The 20,732-nt window shown below is 38.7% G+C and overlaps 1 protein-coding gene and 1 pseudogene across 1 annotated transcript; one reads left to right on the forward strand and one right to left on the reverse strand.

Moving 5' to 3' along the window:
* The first annotated feature begins 10,913 nt into the window (after positions 1-10,913).
* On the forward strand, positions 10,914-11,786 carry LOC150049369 (arylamine N-acetyltransferase 2-like). The gene has a single exon (XM_090353792.1). It carries the CDS (start codon positions 10,914-10,916, stop codon positions 11,784-11,786), a length of 873 nt encoding a protein of 290 aa, XP_090209918.1.
* Positions 11,787-17,146: 5,360 nt separating this feature from the next.
* Positions 17,147-20,408, reverse strand: LOC150049370 (ADP-ribosylation factor 4 pseudogene; annotated as a pseudogene).
* Positions 20,409-20,732: the final 324 nt, after the last annotated feature.

Here is a 20,732-nt window from a genome sequence, read left to right on the forward strand (position 1 = left end):
ACTCCTGGCCTTATTTCATTTCCACCATGACCAAGAGTGAAACAGTAATGGAGACTAAATACCCATCGTGGAGGAATTGAAAAGGGCTACATTTCAGCAGTAATATCAGTTGGCCAGCGGCCAGTGCTGGGAACTGATCGGAGAGAACGCTGCTGACATGATTTTCCTGGTCCATGCTGCTAAGGAGAGGAAGGAAGCATCCTGGAGTCTTAAACAACAAAACAGAGCTAGGCACCTCCCCACACAGGTACCAGGCATGGAACATCAGCACTTCCTCCTAGTTCAGTGCTCCAAGGCAACAATGTCCCAGGAGAAACCTGTACCACCCTCTTCCCACCCCCCACCCCCACACACAAGGTAAGCAAGACATTAGTTCTATGACACTCCTTCCATTACCATCTGACTTCTCCAGCTCATCCCCAGAGAATGGCTTCCCACTCACTTGTTCTGTTTTTGCTAGTATATTATGAGTTCCTTTAGGAAAGAATATCCTAATAGATGTAGCCTAGTGAATTAGTTGTAGATACATAAACAAAACTCTTAATTTTAAGCATGAAAATTCTTCCGATATACTCATTACAGGTGCCAATTGCCAGTCTCTGAAAGTGAATTTCAGTTACTACTAAGAAAGCATGTTAATACAACCGTGGGTAAGAGAAAAAGGATATTGTGTGGCCCAGATGGGCACTGCAAAACAATTCTCTTTCTTCCTCCCCTGTCACTATAATCAAATACTCCAATTTCATTTATAGGTAAAGTGAATCCTCAGCATTCCTTTGACTATATAGGACTAAGAATACAGTAGCAAAAAGTCCTCCTTGTATGGACTGAAGTTCCTTATGTTTGTCAGCCAGGAAGGATTTTCAAGATGAATAGATGTGGCTATTTGGCCTTTGTTATTTTCCTTTTGTTATTTGGCCTTTGTTATTATGGACTCTAATTTTGACCTCCATCAATCTGTCAGTCTCCTACTTGACACATTCTCAGCTGGAGGGCAAGGAATCCATTCTTATGCAGGGTGTGTCAGTAGTATCTTTCCATGATCCAACAGACATCAGAGGTGCGTTTAGAAATCCTAGCCCATTCACATGCTTGCATCTGTTACCTACTCACAGGAAACTGCTCACCACAGCAAAACTTGAGATTTCAAGCTACTTAGAGCAAAGCAGTAGTCAAGTAGAAGATTTTAGATGTATTGGGCATTCCATTTTTGATACTCTTTCTCCCTAACCGTGCCATCTTTAGAGATACAGGTTTGTTGATTCCTTCTTCATCTTTAGTAAGAAAAACTTTGCTTCCAGAAGCCCCTGCTACAGTCACAGCATTCTCAGAATAAGCCCGCTATCCCATGCTTCTCTGCTTTATGCATGCCTGCTCCTCTTTTCTGCCTTAGGGTGTGGTGTAGGCCTTCAATAAAAACTCAGTTTTGTTTCATACACCAATTCTTCTATAAATTCTGAAAAAAATACATACCTTTACCTATGTTTCCAACAAGAAAATACTGAACTCACAGAGACCAATTTGCCCAAATTAGAATAGCTAGCTATTAAAGATAATGGTCAGTTAACACCAGTTGCTGTTATGGGCTTAACTGTATGTACTCCTAAATTCCTAAGTTGAAGCTCAACCCTCCCTACTTGAAATGGTGTATGTACAATGAGATAGCACCTATTAGAATGAGCCGTTAGCCAGAATTCTATTGTTCTTGTGAGAGAAAATTGAAAACAAAATAGACATGAGGAGTGTGCAAACAGCCGAACGCCATGTTACAATACAGCAGGAAGGCTGCTACTTGCTGGCCAAGGGAAAGGCCTCCGAGAGACCTGGCACTGTGGGTACCTTGACCTTGGCCATGAAGCCTCCAAAACTGTGAGGAAATAAACTTCTGTTGTTGAACCTACCCAGTCTGTTGTTGGTTGTTATGGCAGCCTTAGAAAACCAAATTATAAAATGAGGGACTCGGTTCAGCTGCTAATATTACAGAACTACTAACAGTGCTTAAATAAGCAGTTGATATAAGCTAATGCAAGGAGCCATACCCAGGTGGTACCCTTTTTGGGAAAATAAAGTTTGACTGGAACATTGTCCTGTGTTCAATTACGTATTGTCTGTATCTGCTACCACTGTAAAGGGAGTATAGCCATTGCAACAGAAATTATGTCTGCAGAAAGCCTAAAAACATTTTCTGTATTGCTATATTATCTGTAATAAAGTGAATAACTTACTAACCTTACTATAAGCCACTTTATAGAGGTAGTTGGTGACCTTTGTTTCCTACAATTAAGAATGTGTTGTCCCAAAGAGAAGTCTGAAGTCTGGAGACCCAGCATTGGTGTGGCCTCTTGCCCACTATGATAAATGCATGGGCTCCCTCCATCTGTTTTCTCCATTCTCAAAGCACTTAATATGTTGTCTCCTCAGGATATAGGTCTACTGGACCTCCATCCTTCAGGTTCATAGTTTGGTAAGAAGACACAGAAGAGTAAGATACACAAAGAGGTGCTTCCTACATAACCAGATTAAAAAGAATTCACAGGAGACCTACCTTTTCAAAAAGTATTTTTAAGCTGGATATGGTGGCTCACATCTGTAATCCTAGGTACTCAGAAGGATCATGGTTCAAAGCCATCCTGGGCACTAAGAATGTGAGACTCTTATCTCTAATGAACTACTAGAAAACAGGAAGTGGGGAAGTGGCTCAAGTGGTAGAGCTATATAGCCTTGAGCTGAAGAACTCAGGGACAGCTCCCAGGCCCAGAGTTCAAGCCCCATGACCGACGATAGATAGATAGACAGACAGACAGACAGACAGACAGACAGATAGATAGATAGATAGATATGTTCTACAAAGAGATTTCAATTTAAAAATCCATTTATATTTACAATGGGTCTTGATCAGTGTCACATCTTCCATTATTCTCTCCCATCTGGCCTACAATTTCAGGGTTGGATGTGAGTATAGTATCTTTGATCTTTTGTCTACCTACAGAGGCACAAGTAAGAAGTATGAAAGGAGTTCAACATCTTCAGTGTATCATCACCATCTTTCCATGAGGCCGCATGAGATAGGGGAAGTAAGATGGTGATGTGGTCCACAACTACATATCACAAGAAATTCTGATTCATGTTGGAATGAATGGATGGAATTAATGCATAGATAATACAAACATGGGAGTAACAGAATCCAGTTGCAAAATTATGAAGAATGGTTTGCCAGCTCTCAGCAGGCTATCTTAGCATAAATTTCTCACACACCTAAGGAAACCAAAAATAGCTTAAAGAATAAAACCCACTAAAGACATACCAGCACAAGAAGCTGTCACTGAAACACAGCCATATCATTACCAACCCTCTGCTTACTTCTTAACCATAGCTCACCTTGACCTCGCCATGAGGGGCCTGGAGACATTACACCTCTCACCGAGCTCCTTGTCTATGCATGACTAAAGGAAAAAATGGGCATGAGCATGTGGCTACAGGTGGACAGGAATGAGCTTAGAAAAGAGAATCAGGAGTCACCTAAGGTTTAAAGTCACCAGTTAGAGAGCAACTTCTCTGAATACAGCCTGCTGATGCAAGTCCATTTTATTGTCATCTGTAAGCAAGACTAGCCATTATCAGCCCCTCTTTAGTCTTCCCCAAATCAGTCCTCTTCCTAATCAGCCTTCATCTAATAGCAGCACATTCTCACAGTAACCTACAGTCAGAAGTGCTGCATACAAATCTTCAGAGTCTACCTTTTACCCCTTATTCTGAATCAAATACAATTTTGATTTCCTGACAACAGATTAGATTAGATTAGATTCCCACTGCTACCATCCCAGTTTAAGCAATACTTTCAACTTCACTGGTGTGTAAACACACACACACACACACGAGCCCTTACTATACTATCTAATATTTCATCTTCCTTGGATAAATCGTTTTCCCCAGGAAGAGGAGTTTGGAGGTGTGACATATTGCTCAAATAGCAGTAAGTACTGGTGGTTCTTATCTGGAAATCTTCATGTAAATATGAGACTATCTTTGCTTGATGTTCCCTCTATTCTCAACCATAGTGTCTGGACAAATTCTTTTCCCATTGAAGCCCTTTCTGCAATCTCTTTAAGCTCAATGAGATTCATCTGTATTGCCACTTTTGAGTTTAATGGCCCATGCCGTAGGCATGTAATATATTTTATGTGTCCTTTTTCCTAGTACCTGCTCACTACCAGATTATGCTAAAATTATTAAATCTACAGGTGGAAAAGTGTACATTTATATCTTCCATGTTTTCCCATTAGAGGAAAAACTGTTGTAGGTACTAAGGTGTTTTTCACAGGCTAAATCTATGGCTCTGATCCCTCAGGATAAAATGGGGTTATTAGAGACATAATTCAGTGGCAGATCTAGAGTAAACTCTCAGTGAATATTGGCTAAAGCAATGAAGGGATACAGTGAGCAATGTCTTCGGTGGTAGGTGAGCATTTCATGGAAATTTTCTTTCCATCTTTTTTTCTCTCTAGCTCAAAACACTGTTTCAATTGTTAGCTGCCTGCTTCCTCCTTGATGAAATCATGATAGCAGCTGTTCATGCACTAAATGCATCGTTTGTTTTACAGAATCTAAAGGTTTGCTTTTCATTATAACTCTGTCTTTCTATGTATGGATTTCAATGTCAGGGATATAGTATAAAATGCCAATTTATGACATAAGGCTTCCTCTCCAAGGAAATGTGAATGAGATGAAGAAACATTTACAAAGAAAAGAGGTTATGATGTTGCCTGTGCATTTGGCAGAGATAGGGATGTGAGTTGGGGAAACTGGTTGAGGAAGGCTACTCTAGCAAGAGGTAGTTATGAAGCCGGGTGTGAGGAGGAAGGATGGATTAAAAGTATTAAGGAAGCAGGAAAATTAACAAAAGGTGTGTGGTTGTCAGATTACCAGTGGAAGAAGGAGTATGACTCTGGACAACAGTGAGAAGCTGAGCTGCTCCTAGTTCAGAGATATCCCACTTGAGATAGAAAATGAGGATATGTGCCCAATTTGCACCATTCCTTGCTGAGTGGTTGCAATAATGGAGTTACTATGCATGTTTATCCAGCCCACCTAAGCATATGTCAGTGGGAAGCCTTCGGATAGAGAGTTGCAGGTTATGCAACAGGAAACCTGAGGAATGAACTAGGCCAGTAGATGCCAAAATGGTAGCCCACGGCATCAACAGTGTCATAAATGCAGTGATTGTGTTTTACTTTGTGATTGTATTTATCCCTCTCACTGTCTCCTTGTCCTCTCATTTCCTCTACCCCACCTTAAAAATATCTCATCTTTTACATTCACAGTCTTATTTATGACTTTATTTTTTCTTTAGGTCTAAATAAAATCCTCCTTTTTCATTTCTTCCCTTATTTTTTTTTGATGGCTCACTTAACTTGCAAAGAGTTCCGTGCTATATATTTCATTTTGTTTTGTTTGGTTATTAATCACTATTTCTACTTCTAGTCCATTGAAGCATGATAAAATGCAGGGGGTTATTTCAATTTTATATGTTGTTTTATGTCTTAACCTATGGTCTACCTGTGGGCTGCTAAGAATTTGTGTTATATACTTGCCAAGTGGAATCGTCCGTAGATGTCTGTTAATTCAATATTGGTTGCCAGGTAATTCTGATCTTTATTTATTGATTTTTTTTGTCTGGATAATCCACCTATCTACTAATGGAGTAGAGTGCTGAAGTCACCCACTATCCTTGATTTTATGTCTGCTGGTGTTTATTTTTATGAAATTAGATCCACTGTCGTTCAGTGCAAATAAATTACAATGATTATATTCCTCTCAATGGATTCTTCCCTTTAACAATAGTGACCTTTCTCCTTTGAGTAATTTTAGTTCGAAGTTAGCCTCCTCAGGTATGAGTATTGCTGCTTTTGCTTCCTTTCAGGTTCCATTGTTGACATAGCCTTTCCCCCTGTCCTTTCACTTTAATCTTGAGTTCATTTACTGTAGGAAACAAATTGATGGTTCTTTTTTTTCCATCCAATCTCCATATCTGTGTTCTGATTAGAAAACCATTGACATTCAGAGCAATTAATAAAACAGATTTAGTAGTTCCTGTCAGTTTGTTGTTTTGGAATAATTTATAATTTTCTAATCCTTCTTTGTTTCTAGGGATATATTATCACATATTTTCATAACTGTATTGATCTTCCAAAAGTCTTAAGATTCCTTCAGATATCTTCTGCAGTGCTGTCTGAGTACTTGTGAATTCATTTGGTTTCTGTTTATCATAGAAGTTTTGTATTTTTTATCTAGTTATGAAGAACAGATTGCCTAGGTACAGTAGTCTAGGTTGCATTTATATTCTTCTAGTGCTTGGACTAATTTTCTAGTCTCTGAGCTTTTGTTTTCACTTAGAAATATGCTTTGATTTTGATAGACTTGACTTGTATGTGGCTTAATGATTTCCTCTTGCAACTTTCAATAATTCTTTGTATATTTAACATTTCAACTATATTATCCTTTAAAGGAAACTTTTCCTAACTGTGACTATTTGAAGTCACAAAAGCTACCTATCCCTGGATGACTATCTCTTTCTCAAGATTAAGGAAATTTTCTGGTGCTACTTTATGATTTTTATGTCTTTAGATTTCACTTCTTCTGTCACTATCATTCACAGTTTTTTGTCTTTTAAGTGGAGTCTTGGTGTACTTAGACGTTTCCTTTGTTCTTTACTTTCATTTTTCTTTGAATGTTTTCATTCATCCATGTGTCACCAGTCTCTGGTATTCCATTTTCAACTTGGTTTTTCTGGTATGTCCTCTTGTCCCCATATGGGATAAGGATTTAATGCATCTCTTTTGGATGAAACCTGGTTCTGGTGGTCAGCTATGGTTCTAGGTCAGGGACTATGGCTGCAGGAAGAGGGTCAGGTCCTGTCAAGTAGAAGAAACTATAGAGGATGGATCAGCTGTGAAGATGGAGCTGTCTGGACCACTGGCTCTCATAAGGTTCCCTGTATATGGGTCAGCAGATAAGATTACTGATAATAGAGTCCATGCATGGCTACTCATTGAGAGCGAGCCTGATTAAGGTTGTTCATATCCACACCTTGCCCTGGGAAGAGAATTCAAAGGCATTATGTTCCTCTGGATCATCTGCAGTAAGACTAACCAGCTATTCTCTAGCACACCAGAGGCTGTTTGCAAAGTAGCAGTGGTTGTATGGGTTTGTGGTCACAGGTAATTTGTTTTTGCCACATAGTTAAACAGAATGAAGCAAAGGGACAGGATGGATCACAAAGTACTTGACATAGATTGTCTGCTTCTGTGATTAGTGCCTTATCACAGACTTTTATCTCAGTGCTCTCTGAGCTCTATTCAAGCAAAGTTTTTCCTTTGCTACTTTCATAAATATCAAGTTTGATATTTCTGAGTTTCTCCTGTTTATCTATTCTTTTTATGGTATGTACTCTTGCCTTTGTAAATTACCCAGAGTTCTTGTAGCCATGTCCTTGAGATTTTGTTTTGGATTGTTAAGGAAATGGGGAGCTGGTAGGTGACTATGATCAACCATTTTGGAACCGTTCCTCTATGAAGAAAGGTTTTAGGATATAGAATAAAAGGATTCATCCAAGAAGCAGCATGAATTATACCCCGATGTTTCAAAAACACAAGTAAAACAAAATCCTACTACAGGGCACAAGAGCATCACAAACACGGCTGAACACCAGACTTTGGCAAGGAGGTAGATATGTGTGAAGGTAAGGAGGGAACTAGGGACTTGGTTTCTGTTCTCTGATTCCTAGACCATGACCTTCACTCTATCCCCAAGACCTTGCTCTTCTTTTTATGAGATGACTTCACTTCACACTGGACTGACTAGAATTAGAATGTCATATGAAGAATTTGCCATCACCGGTACAGGCTGTATTTGCTGGCCATCTAGTCAAACATTGGTTTCTCAAATAGGTTCTACCTGATTTTCATGACATTTCCCCACCTCCCCAAAGAAGCAGATGCTAGATAGCAAATATCTTGTTCCTTGCTTGTTATGAATATCCACAGTAAATCTCATTTTTTTTCTCCTGTTACCGTTCTTTCAAGTATTAGGCTTCCATGTAGAGGTTCTGAACCCACGTGTGGTAACAAAAAGTAAAAGAAAAATGAAAACATACAGGCTTTTGAAGGAAATGAATGTGCCAAATTCTGGTGTCTCTTGCCTGTAATCTAACTATTTAAGAAGTAGAGATCTGAATTATGGTTCAAAGCTAGCCGAGTAAGGTCCATGAGACACTTATCTCCAATTAACCAACCCAAATCTGGAAGTAGAGGTATAGCTAAAGTGGTAGAGTGGTAAGCTTGAGTGAAAAAGTTGAGGTACATCATCTAGATTATGAGTTCAATCCCTTGCACAAGCATGCACGTGCCCACGTATGCGTGCTCGTGCGTGGGCGCGTGCGCGCGCGCACACACACACACACACACACACACACACTTAATGAAGAGAGTTGTCACAAACTAGAAATGCCATTCAAAGCTTCCATTATTTCAGTAACTAAATCTGGAAGAAATCTTTCCACAACATATGTGGGAAGTGTGGCCTCTGGTTCACAGACAACAAGAATCATGTGAAATTTAAAGTCATGCCTTTCCCTGCCAGAGGCATGAGAATGATGTAAATCCTGTATTTTGTTTTTCACAGAAAGTATTTGAAAAGAGGTAGAGGGCAGCCTGTGGCCACAGAGCATTTCTACAGAGATTCCTCTGTTGATGATATAATCGTGTGGTGTGGGGCAATTTCCAAAGACAATAAGAGCATCTCTTCTGCAGACTTGGGAGCAGAGAGGACAGACACCAGTGTGGTCTCAGGTTGCAGCACCAGATAAGCAGGTAAGCGAAGCCATACCTGATTTGCACTGTACTTTTATTCCATCTCAAAATGGAATGCAGGAGAATGGATTCTAGCTCATCACTGATTTTCAGATTTTTCTGTTTCAGATTTCTCTTCCTGAACAGAGACACATACTGGAACCTAATACTGCCAGTAATTAGTAGACTAAAGGTGAATGTAACAGATGCTTTTTTTCAGTCCACCATATCACACACTAGCAGCAAGAAATTGAACTAGTAATTTAAATTCTTTAAAATGTATTTTCAATAGGAGGTAATACTTGGTGACCTCTTGAAAGGGTTGTTGTGAAGCTTTGTAGGTATTATTAACCGACATTGACATTTCAGGAAAATTCTTCTACTAGATTGCTACCTTGGATTGTTAAAACAATGATGTCTATCATCTTTCCTATCCAACACTGTGTGTAGCAAAGGAGCCAGGTAATACCAGAGAGAGCAAGCTCCTAACTTTCCTGCTCTTCTTGTAGTAGATGATCAAGAATTTCCTCAAGGTTCAAAATGTTTTGTTTTGCTGCATTGTGTTATTTGCAATGTGTAGAGAATCCTGAGTGAAGATTTATGACTTGTCTTTCATGTGTTTTGTACATACTTCCATAGCAATTGGGAAGACGGGCCATGGTTTATGGCTCTTTGCTGTTCCTGAAAATTTTCGGGCCTACTTCTGGTAGCCTCCACCACCTGCAGACTTAGAACCCATTAGTTCCACCAATTTCTACTGTGGTCCTTTCCAAACCCTTTCCTGTGTAACTTCATAAAGTCTTTTCCCTATGTATGTCCCGTTTACAATATTCTTGATAACCTTTGTTCCAGAAAGTATACTTTGTTTCAAGCAAAGCTATGTTGAGCCTTCTTTTGAAAACCATCCCTTCCTTTATTTCTAGAATGTGCATCACATAAAAGAAATATCCTACTTATGAATTAAAGCTGACAATCAACCTAGGAACAATGGTTAAACACCTTTCTGAGAATTCTGTGTGATCCTTGAAGTGTTCACTCTGCCACTTTTTAAGTCTTCTTTTGTGCTGATGATCAAGTTCAAGGAAATGGTTTCATTGTACAGTAGGCTGCAAAAACAGAATGTAGATACTGCTTTCAGTGAGCTTTCATTTTTGCTTTACTAAGAAACAATTCTTATGTTTAGTCACAATAATCTATGAACTTTTTGGGCATAGTATATCATTAATAATAAATTCCATAACAAAGATAAATAGAATTTGAATGGACCTGTAGTTACTAAATTCCACTTTATCTTTAAAAAAAAATACAAGGGATAGAAGAGGTGAGGATGAGATAAATGGAGAGGAACTATATACAAGGTGGAGGAGGGAACAAACATTAAAACATACAACAGTATTTCAAAAGAAATAAAATTTCCAAATAAAATTTGCATTATAGTTCAATCTATATAATTCGTACCACTGAAGAGGAAGAAATCACAGATTAGAGCTAGCTCTGGCAACAGTTAATAATGAGCCATTCATGGCAGCACATGCTTGTAATCCCAGAAATGAAAAAGACATAATCGGAGGATTATTGTCCACAATTAACCACAGGCAAAAACAGAAGACTTTTCTTTTTCCAGTCCTGGGGCTTGAACTCTAGGCCCGGCATTATCCCTGAGCTTTGTTTTGCTCCAGGTAAGCACTCTATCACTTGAGCAACAGCACTACTTCTGGCTTTTTTGAGTAGTTTACTGGAGATAAGAGTTTCATGGAGTTTCCTGCCCAGACTAGCTTCAATTCATGATCCTCAGATCTGAATCTTCTGAGTAGCTAGGATTACAAGTGACAATCACTGGCCCCAGACTACAAATTATGTTTTTGAAAAGCATCCCAAACCAAACTTGAGTAACTCAAATCCTAAACATTTATTTAGCATGAAACCAACAAAATTAAATATACAATGTTTGTAGCTATGTGTTTCAATTTGTTTTCCCATATCTGTAATTGATTAACTACACTTGGATTTCCAAGTAAAATTGTACTAGTGTTTGTCTTGTTTTGGTTAGTTTTGTTTCAGAGAACCATGGACATTGAAGCATATTTTGACCAAATCGGCTATAAGAACTCTAGGAATAGATTGGATCTGGAAACATTAACTGGCATTCTTCAGCATCATATCCAAGCCATTCCCTTTGAAAACTTTAATATTCATTGTGGACTTCCCATGAATATGTGCTTGGAAGATGTTTTTGAGGATATTGTGAGGAAGAACCGGGGTGGGTGGTGTCTCCAGTCCAATCAGCTTCTCTACTGGGTTCTGACCACAATGGGTTTTGAGACCAGAATATTGGGAGCATATGTTTATGTCCCCCCAGTCAGCAAGTATAGCAGCACCATGGTTCACCTTTTACTTCATGTGACCCTCAGTGACAAAAGCTACATTGTTGATGCTGCATTTGGCTGCTCCTACCAGATATGGGAGCCTCTGGAATTGGTTTCTGGAAAGGACCAGCCTCAGGTGCCTTCCGTCTTCCGACTGACAGAAGAGAATGGAATCTGGTACCTGGACCAAATCAGAACAGAACAATATGTGCCAAATGAAGAATTTGTCAATTCTGAACTCCTTGACAAGATGAAATATCAGAAACTTTTTTCTTTTACTCTTGAACCTCGAGAAATGGAAGAATTTGAGTCAGTGAATAGTTACCTTCAGCAATCTCCCACATCTCTGTTGAAGAACACATCATTTTGTTCTTTGCAGACCTTAGAAGGAGTTTATGTTTTAGTGGGCTACACCTTCACCTACAGAAAATTTAATTATAAGGACAATGTAGATCTGGTAGTGTTTGAGACTGTAAAAGAAGAAGAAATAGAAGAACTACTTAAAACTATATTTGGTATTTCTTTGGAGGGAAAGCTTGTGCCCAAACATGGTGAACAATATTTTACCATTTAGAATCATGACGACTTGTGGTGTTTAATGTTACTTCAGATAATTAAATGGAATCATAACAAAATTAAAATGTGTAAAAAAAGGAGACAAATGAACAATATGCTTTTGTATAATCATCACCCCCAAATCCAATGGTTTACTTAATGCCTGTGATACTGTGATATGTTGAAAACTGAGTAATGAAATCATCTATTCAAGTATAAATCATCTATAAGAGTATCAGCTTAAAAATTAAGCTAACTATATATATGTATATATTTTATACATATGACAGTTTAAATACTTAATCATAATTAAAGTATTTTAATCACGATATGCTTGGTTTGGGACTCAGTGATTGATGATAAAAATAAATTCAATATTGGTTTCACAATTATGTTCTCAAATCCATCCACACAAGTTTGAATGAACAATATTCATAATTTTTTGGTAGGTGAAATCCAATAGAAGTTCTCCTTTCGTTTTGCTTTCTTCTCCTCTTGAAATCTTAGTCGCATCAACATCAGGACTTTCAAGATCACAGAGCACTGTTGCACTTCAGAACATGAATTTTCACTTTCCTGCTTCTTAGGATTTCAGGTTTTCAGTTTTTTTATTTCAATATCCTGGCTACAATTGAAACTGCAGATTTCCATTTACTGCATTTGTACTCATGAAAATAATTTGAAAAATAGGGAATAGAAATGAAGAATATTCATTCAAAGATTAAATTTTCCACGTGAATTTTCCCATGATTGATGTTAAAAAGATCCTGACAGAGGTAAACCAGACACCGGCCCTGCGTCAGGAGGATGAAAAGAAATACAGTTCAGTTGAACATGATTCCCCTTTGCTTACTTTACTTGTTGGCTTTATTTACCTCTGCTTTTCTTTTGACAATGTCAACTCACTTCTGCTATTCATGAATACACAATACTTTCTCATACTCTGATAGAGATCCCACCACTAGCAAACATCACTGAACAAATTAAGAAAGGGTTTGTGGAGAACCTTGCAGTTTTTGCCACAATGCATCAGTAAAGTTAATTCATATGGTGAATGTTCTAAACAACTTCTGTCAGTTTTCCCTGAGTATGTCTAGCCTATACTCAAAGAACAAAGAGCAAAATATTTTGCAGGAGACTCCAAAATGGTTGAAGGAGACCTGAATATTGACTAGACAGTGATGATTATTGAATGGAGAAGAGTGTCCTGAGGGTTTTAAGGTGTTTGTCCATTCTTTGCATTTGTTTATTCCACGTGCTTTCTCTTCTTTTGTGGGTTCCTGAACACTTGAATAGGCCATGTTGTACTAGGACCTCAAGAATGGTAAGTTGGTAGCCAAATGGCCTGTGTATAGAAAGGTGGAACTGATATTTCAGTTCCTTCTGTCTTCCTGGCAAAGGACCTGGGGGCGGGCACACACTTCATAAGAGGATCCATAACAATACCTGTGGTCACATTCAGGACATACTCCAATCCTAGAAAACACACTGCTGAGAGTCCTTGTCAATCCCTGGGAATGGGACTTACTCTTGGGTAACATAGCTGTATTGTCACTTAATGAGTGTTAACCACGTGGAACAAAATGGAATAGTGATGAACCCATGTGAAGAAATCAACACAGCAGATTGGTCTAGAAAAAGGAGAAACATGTACTAGCCACACCACAGCACAACTTCAAAGCATTATGCTACAGCAAACAAACAAAAAGTCACAGGTCATGTATTTTACATCTCCAACTGTATGAAATATCTGGAAAACCTGAGGCTTCAGAGAGCTGAAGTGGATTAGGAGCTGTTGGCAAAGAGGAGAATCAACATAAACAGAGGTGAAAAATGATGAATTCCTGAGACTTCTGCCTGGACTGCCTCTTGATGGACACTTTCCTGAGCAAGACAAAAGGAACTTGTTTTAAGACACAAAATACAAGTTCATGTATCTAGGAAGTGTCAAAATCTGATTCCTACTTAGTGCCAACCTCCTTTACTAGTCAGGAAAGCACCTGACTTGCTCCTACCAGTGAAAGAAATTGCACATCCATGGTTCTTAACTGAAATAAATAACAAATGTCTTGGTTAGCTGACGTAGCTAACTCCTGGGGTTTGCTGATGTTTGTTGGATTTTTTTTTACAATAATAAAAAAAGAAATGCTATATTCTTCCTCATTAGAGTTAAGTGTCTGCAGTCTATTCAACTCATTGCCCTGTGATGAGGCCATGGTAGTGCCATCCTGGAGTCTACAAATGCCTATTCCAAACTCAGATGCCAAGGAGTAGGGAATATGGTTGGACGACAAGATATAACCACGTTGGTGTCCCTAAAGCACACTCACGGTTGGTATTTTTTTAACCTCATCAACACCACCTCATCCAAGCCTGAACTTCAAGACTCCTGTGGGAGCAACTCAGAAATAACCTACAAGACCTTGCCGTTTCACAAATATGAGAGACAATGCTTTCTTCCAGAGATGAGAGATTTGGGCAGGGCAAGTCCCTGAGCAGATGACTTTGAAATGACAATAGAAGATGAGTGAACCCCAGAGGAACTCTGATCCTGTCTCCCAGCAGAGCCAAGACCAAAAGCTGATGCATTGTCTCATGAATAACTTAGGCTGCCACAACAGCTTCAGGTGTGAAGCCTCGAGAGTATTGTGCTGAGAATCCAGAAGTCCTGGCTACATTGTAAATTCTATCATAGTTTCTAATTGGTATTCTTTGCATGCTAGGGCACAATATGACACACTGGGTGGAGAAAACAATAAAAAAATTTAGAGACATGAACAGCATGTACAATAAACTTATTATTGTTCTGTTAAAGTCCAAGATCCAGAGGTTGCTAGGCTGATTTCCTCTAAGGCCTCTCTCCTTGGTTTATAAATGACTTTTCTCTTACCGAAGTTCATTTTACCTTTGACCTTTCTCCAAATATAGGCATGTCCTGAGGTAGTATTATAAGGACTTAACACATGAATTTGAGGGCATACAATTCATCCCATACATTTCTGCCCTCTGGTTCCCAAAACTCATGTCCTTCTTGTATGCAAAAAAAAGTTTCAACACATTCTAGTGTCAAAATATAGTCTCAAATCTCACAGAAATATTGTCCAATCATGTGCATAACTGGAAGGTAACATGAGGCAAATTCCTCTTCAACTATTATCTGATTGCTGCATGTATTGAATCAACATAGAGTAATATGCTTTCATTCCAAAATGAAAAAAATAGATGAAAGGGATCTCAAGCAAGTCCAAAGCTAAAGTAAAATACACCTACTTTTTTCATTTTTCCATTTTTTTGTATTTTATCATTTTATTAGGAATAATTCCAAATGGGTTATGAAGAAAATGTATTCATTGATTTTGATGAAATTTCCAAAAATTCTTCATGAAGATATATTCACCAAAAAATAATAACACATCAGCAGAACTATTACACACTGGGCAGAGTCAGGCTAATACCAAAAGCAACATGTAACATAAAAAAGATAACAATATAAAAGAAGACAATCTGCTGACTGTTAAAAAAACATTTAATATGGGACTGGGAGTTTGGCCTAGTGGTAGAGTGCACGCCTAGCATGTACAAAGACCCGGTTCCATTCCTCGGTACCACATACATAGAAAAAAAAGTTGGAAGGGGTGCTGTGGCTCAAGTGGTAGAGCTCTAGCCTTGAGATATGCCCAAGGACAGTGCTCAAGTCCTGAGTTCAAGGCCCAGGACTGTCAAAAAACAAAACAACAACAACAAAAAATCTAATATGAACTCTTCACAACCAGAACAGAATTAACTATCAAATCCAAGCCACATCAAAGTAAGCATGGCTGACAGAGGCCAGGAGTCAATAATAGGGAGGAAAAAAAAATTTCCTCAGTGCAAGACTGAATAGTGTTTTGGAATAGTTCCCTGGCTGGTACAAGCAGTATTAAAAAAAAAAACTACAGGGAACTTAAGAAACTAGTCCCCCCAAACCCAATAAACCATTCACTAAATGGGCAAGGAAACTAAAGAGAGACTTATCAGAAGAAGAGATTAAAATGGCAGAAAAGCATATGAGAAAATGTCATCATCTACGGTCATAAAGGAAATGCAAATAAAAACAACCCTAAGATACCACCTTACCCCAACAAGAATGGCCAAGATTTTGAACTCAGACAATGACAGATGCTGGTGGGGTTGTAGAGAAAAAGGAACCCTACTGCACTGCTGGTGGGGTTGTAAACTAGTTCAGCCACTCTGGAAAGCAGTGTGGAGGTTCCTTAAAGAACTGAAAATAGACCTTCCCTACCATCCCGCCATACCTCTCCTGGGCATCTATCCTAAACATCATGACCCAAGATATTATAAGGACACCTGCTCAGCTAGGTTCATGTCTGCACTATTCACAATAGCCAGGCAATGGAAACAATCCAGATGCCCTACTGCAGATGAATGGATACAGAAAATGTGGTGTATATATATATATATACACAATGGAATTCTACATAGCCAACAGACAAGATAAAATAATGGCATTCACAGGGAAGTGGATGAATCTAGAGCGAATCATGTTGAGTGAGACAAGTCAAGACCTAAGGAACAAAAGGCGCATGGCATCCTTAATATGTGGCTATTAAATCCAAAGAGTACAAGAGCAAGGACTCAATAACTGCATACCCAAAGCTATGGACATGGTAATGGAAATACAAACATAACTATATAGACATAAAAACCTATGACTCTATAGACATAATGTTTTATTTCATAAATTAATGTTTCTATGACATACAAATCCTTAGCCTACTTTGATTAAGTTCTAAATACTAAGTCCCAGTGATTATAAATAGAGATTCCCTCCTTGAACACTTGTTTGTTAAACGTGTTGATTTTTACATCATATTTTAAATGACGTTAATAAATTCTTTAATTAAAAAAATAAAGAAAGAGAAAAGAAAGAAAAGAAAACCTTTTTTGGCAAGGGATAGAAATAAATACAAATGGAATGCTACATTTTTAAATCAGCAAACTGTCCTAGGAATGATAAAGATATTGGTAGAGTAGAAAGGGGATAACTTTAAAACATTATTTGTGGTGGGTTCAAAAACCAGATTTAATTTAAAGGTGTCACATTAACTATGTGCAGGCATTTCAGCTTAAGGGAAGTAAAATTAAAAGGATACTATTTTTTTCCCCAAGAAGAATTTTTTTTAAAACCAATCATATTGGTAAAGAGCAATATCATACTTGGCAGACAATAATTGGCAACAAAACAAGTTTCAAAGGCTGTAATATTGTGCCCAAACCAGTCTCACATATTGTTTAATAACCAAGATGCAAAGTAATTTTGTTGTAACAAGTGAAGAGCACTTATATCAAACATGTCCTTGGCTATGTATCCATTTTCACTTAAAGTTTTGAAAGCTCATTTGACAGCCAGTCAAGTCCCTCATACAGACCAGCTCCTTGGGAAGCACAAGTGACTTGTTACGAAGACACTGCAGACCTCATTTATCTGTCATTTCACTGATGACCAGAGTGTTTGGCAAATCCTGTTTGTTCACAGAAGGCAGCAGGACTGCATCTTGCAGCTCGTCTTCCAGAAGCATTTTCTGCAACCCATCTGCTCCTTCCTGAATTCTTTCACGATCATTAGTGGCGATCACAAAAACAAGACCCTGGGTATTCTGGAAGTAATGCCTCCAGAGAGGCCTACTTTTTATCTTGACCACCAACATCCCAGACTGTGAAACAAATGCTCTTATATTCTACTGTTTCCACATCAAAACCACTGGTAGGGATGGTGGTGACTCTCTCTCCTAACTTCAGTATGTACAGAATGCTCATCTGGCCAACAGCATCCAATCCAGCCATCAGAATGTGCAGCTGGTTCTTGTCGAGGAAGCAGGAGAAGAGAGAGGAGATGGTGGGGCAATGCTGGGGGTGGCACTTGCGATGGGCACGAGAAGGGGTCCAGCCCTGGCGTTAAGAGACCTGCTCTGCCTCATTTAAAAAAAAATTAAACATGTTCTTGTAAAGGTGAAATACAGAGGGGTTACAGTTACAGAATTCAGGTAATGAGTACATTTTCTTTGGAACGGTATCACCTCCTCCTTTATCCTCTCCCAGTCTTCCTTTCCTGACTCCTCCCCACTCACTCCCAAGTTGCATAGTTCATTTCCAACAGTGTCTAGTGAGTATCCGTTCTAGACTGGTTCATCTTTTGTCCCACTATTTCTGTGCTTCCCCTTTCATGCCCCAAATCAGATAAACCTATATACAAGACCAAGGATACAGAAATCAAAACTAGCAATAAATAAAGTTTATATACACAATGGAATTCTATGCTTTCATCAGAAAGAATGGCATTGCCCCTTTGTAAGGAAAGGGGATGACTTGGGAAGAATTATACCAAGAGAAGTAAGCCAGAACCAAAGAAACATGGGCTGCATGGTTCCCTTCCTTTGTAATAATTAGAATATGCCTATAAATCTACAAGAAAACCCAGTGGTTAGTGAAAGACAAATAATTACACTTAGATATGATTAATTAAATAGCACTCTAAATATACATTTATTTGAATTAGGGAAAGGATGGGAAGAACAAGATGATGAGGCAAAGGACAAAGGGTGAACTAATTTAACAGTGATAATCACAAGACAATATGTTGGAAATGAACTTTACAATTTGGGGAGGGGTAGAGGGAGGAAAAGTGGGAGAAAAATGTGGGAGGGGTTAACAATGTTTGAGAAGAAATATATTCACTAGCTTACTTACGTAACATTAACTCCTCTGTACATCATCCTGATGATAAATTTAAGAACAAAGGAGGATATTCTTAGGAGAGGATCACAAGAGCTAAATAGCTATGTAAGTATGATCGTATAAAATGATGCTCATCAAAATGCATGCTAAGAAATGGAAACAAGAAGTTTTCTATTGTACTGTTTGCCATTCTTTTTCTTTCCACCAGCTTTTAATTGTTAAGGCTACTCCTCTTCGGTTCTATTTCCTGTTCTTTACAGCTACTGCGGGGCCTTTGTGATCTCTGGATCCTCAAGAGTGATGTCTTTTCCTCCTCTTCTTGGAGGCTGCAACATGGTTTCATGGAGCCCACAGGTAATTCTGGGACCAAGGAGAGAACAGCCTATGGTCTAAAATCCACAGGGTGGTTTTAAAGCACTCACAGATCACTGGTGAAAGCTGTGCCAGGAGTTTGTTTGGGGATTTAGGTGTATTGCCTCACACAGAATCTTAGGTTGTTCTTCTCAGAAACAGTCATGTTCAATTCATTAATGGAATTTTCCTTTCAGCAGAAAAAGACAAACCAAACTAAAACATCTCCCCAGGTTGGATTAGCAAGGCCTGCCGTCGGAGCCTCCTGGCCTCCATCTTTTCTCCAGTTCTGCTGTCATTGAATCCTGGCTTCTCCAGCAAGCTGAGTGATGAAAAACAGTGGAAAGGTCCATTTTCCCTATATTCCAGGCCTTGACATTGAACCCAGAGGAATTTTCAGCTTCCTGGGAGAGAGACATATTCTCCACTAAGAATCAGTCGCTGATCACAGTATGTTTATTCCTATCCTTTGCCCCCAGGAAAATAGTGGAAGTTAGTATCTTTACTTCTCAAATTGCATCAACTTGTCAACTTGCCCCTTGTCAACTTTTTCTTTATATTTTTGTCCTTTTAATTATATTTTATTGTTGGGATAATGTATAATGTATAGAGGGGTTAAAGTTACATATGGTATAACTTTTAAATTTTTTATTATCTTTAAGTAGTTGTACAAAGGAGTTGCCATTTAATAAAGAAGTTTAGAAATACAATGCACCTTGGTCAATGTCACTCCTTACAACATTCTCACCCATCCTTCCCAACCAAGCATTGACCCAATCCGACCCCTTTCCAGTACCCACTTTCTAGGCAAGTTGAACTTTGATTTTGTCTTTCTAAGGAACTACCTACCTAATTTGAAGGCAAAAAAAAGAACTATTTAAGAAGAATGATCTACAGGATTTGATGCCTGGAAAACTATGACATCAAGTTTCTTCTTTCTCTATGGCAATGTCATTGACTTAGGTTGAAAATATGCGAGGAGGGGTCTGGCGGTATGGAAGCAAAGCCAGATAACTTTCCCACTCACCTTACTGCTATACTATCTCCTTCTGTGTTTGTATACTTCTTTCAGAAACAGGTGGTTAGTGGTGGAAATCTACAGGGAAGCAGTACAGGACACACTATGGTGGACTGCTGTCCAGTCCTAGACTGAGGTCTGCTGGAGATATGAAATATTAAAGGTAAATTCCTTTAGCATTTCTGGTTGTAGGTGACTCAGAGAAGAAGCTGATGAGGTCCACAAGGAAGAGAAGCTGCTTTGGGGCAGACTGAGCAAGCACTGTGATTTAGACATAATCCAGCAGGAGTCTCAGGTATTGATGTCTAGTGCAGAGTTAAGAACAAGGCATTAGAAGTTAGCAACAAGTTCGAAACTTGAAATATAAACTTGAACTTTGCTTGTCCAAGACCATTTTTTAAGCTTGAGAAGACAGAGCTAATTAGTGAGATCACAGGTCTGGTACATGGAAGGGAATTCTAGAAACAGTGGTGGGAGTATCCGTGATGGTTTCACCTGAAAGTGTGACAATGAGGCCATATTGTTGGCTGGGGACATGACTGACAGTAAAATGGACACTAACTTGTTATTTTTGGTTAACAGCTAGAAGCTGCAATGTTCCAAATACTTAGTCTGAGATCAGGACAAATTCTGTAGTTAGATAGCTAGTGAAGTTCGCATGGTGGTGGGAGGTCTGTATTTGTCTCATTATTTGATTGTCCTGTAAGAGAGTAAGGTCATTTGTCCACAATTAGAATTCTACATCCCTGCTCAGAGTTCACCTCTGAGGCAGGCTGACCATCATCTAATCTTCTTGTCCTAGCAATATTTCATGTTTTTTCTCCCTTGCCTATAATACCCTCTTCCTTCAGTGCAGGAAAA

The sequence above is a fragment of the Megascapheus bottae genome, chromosome 20 (genome assembly GCF_031878675.1).
Source record: "Megascapheus bottae isolate mThoBot1 chromosome 20, mThoBot2.hap1, whole genome shotgun sequence".
In the NCBI taxonomy this organism is placed as follows: Eukaryota; Metazoa; Chordata; class Mammalia; order Rodentia; family Geomyidae; genus Megascapheus; species Megascapheus bottae.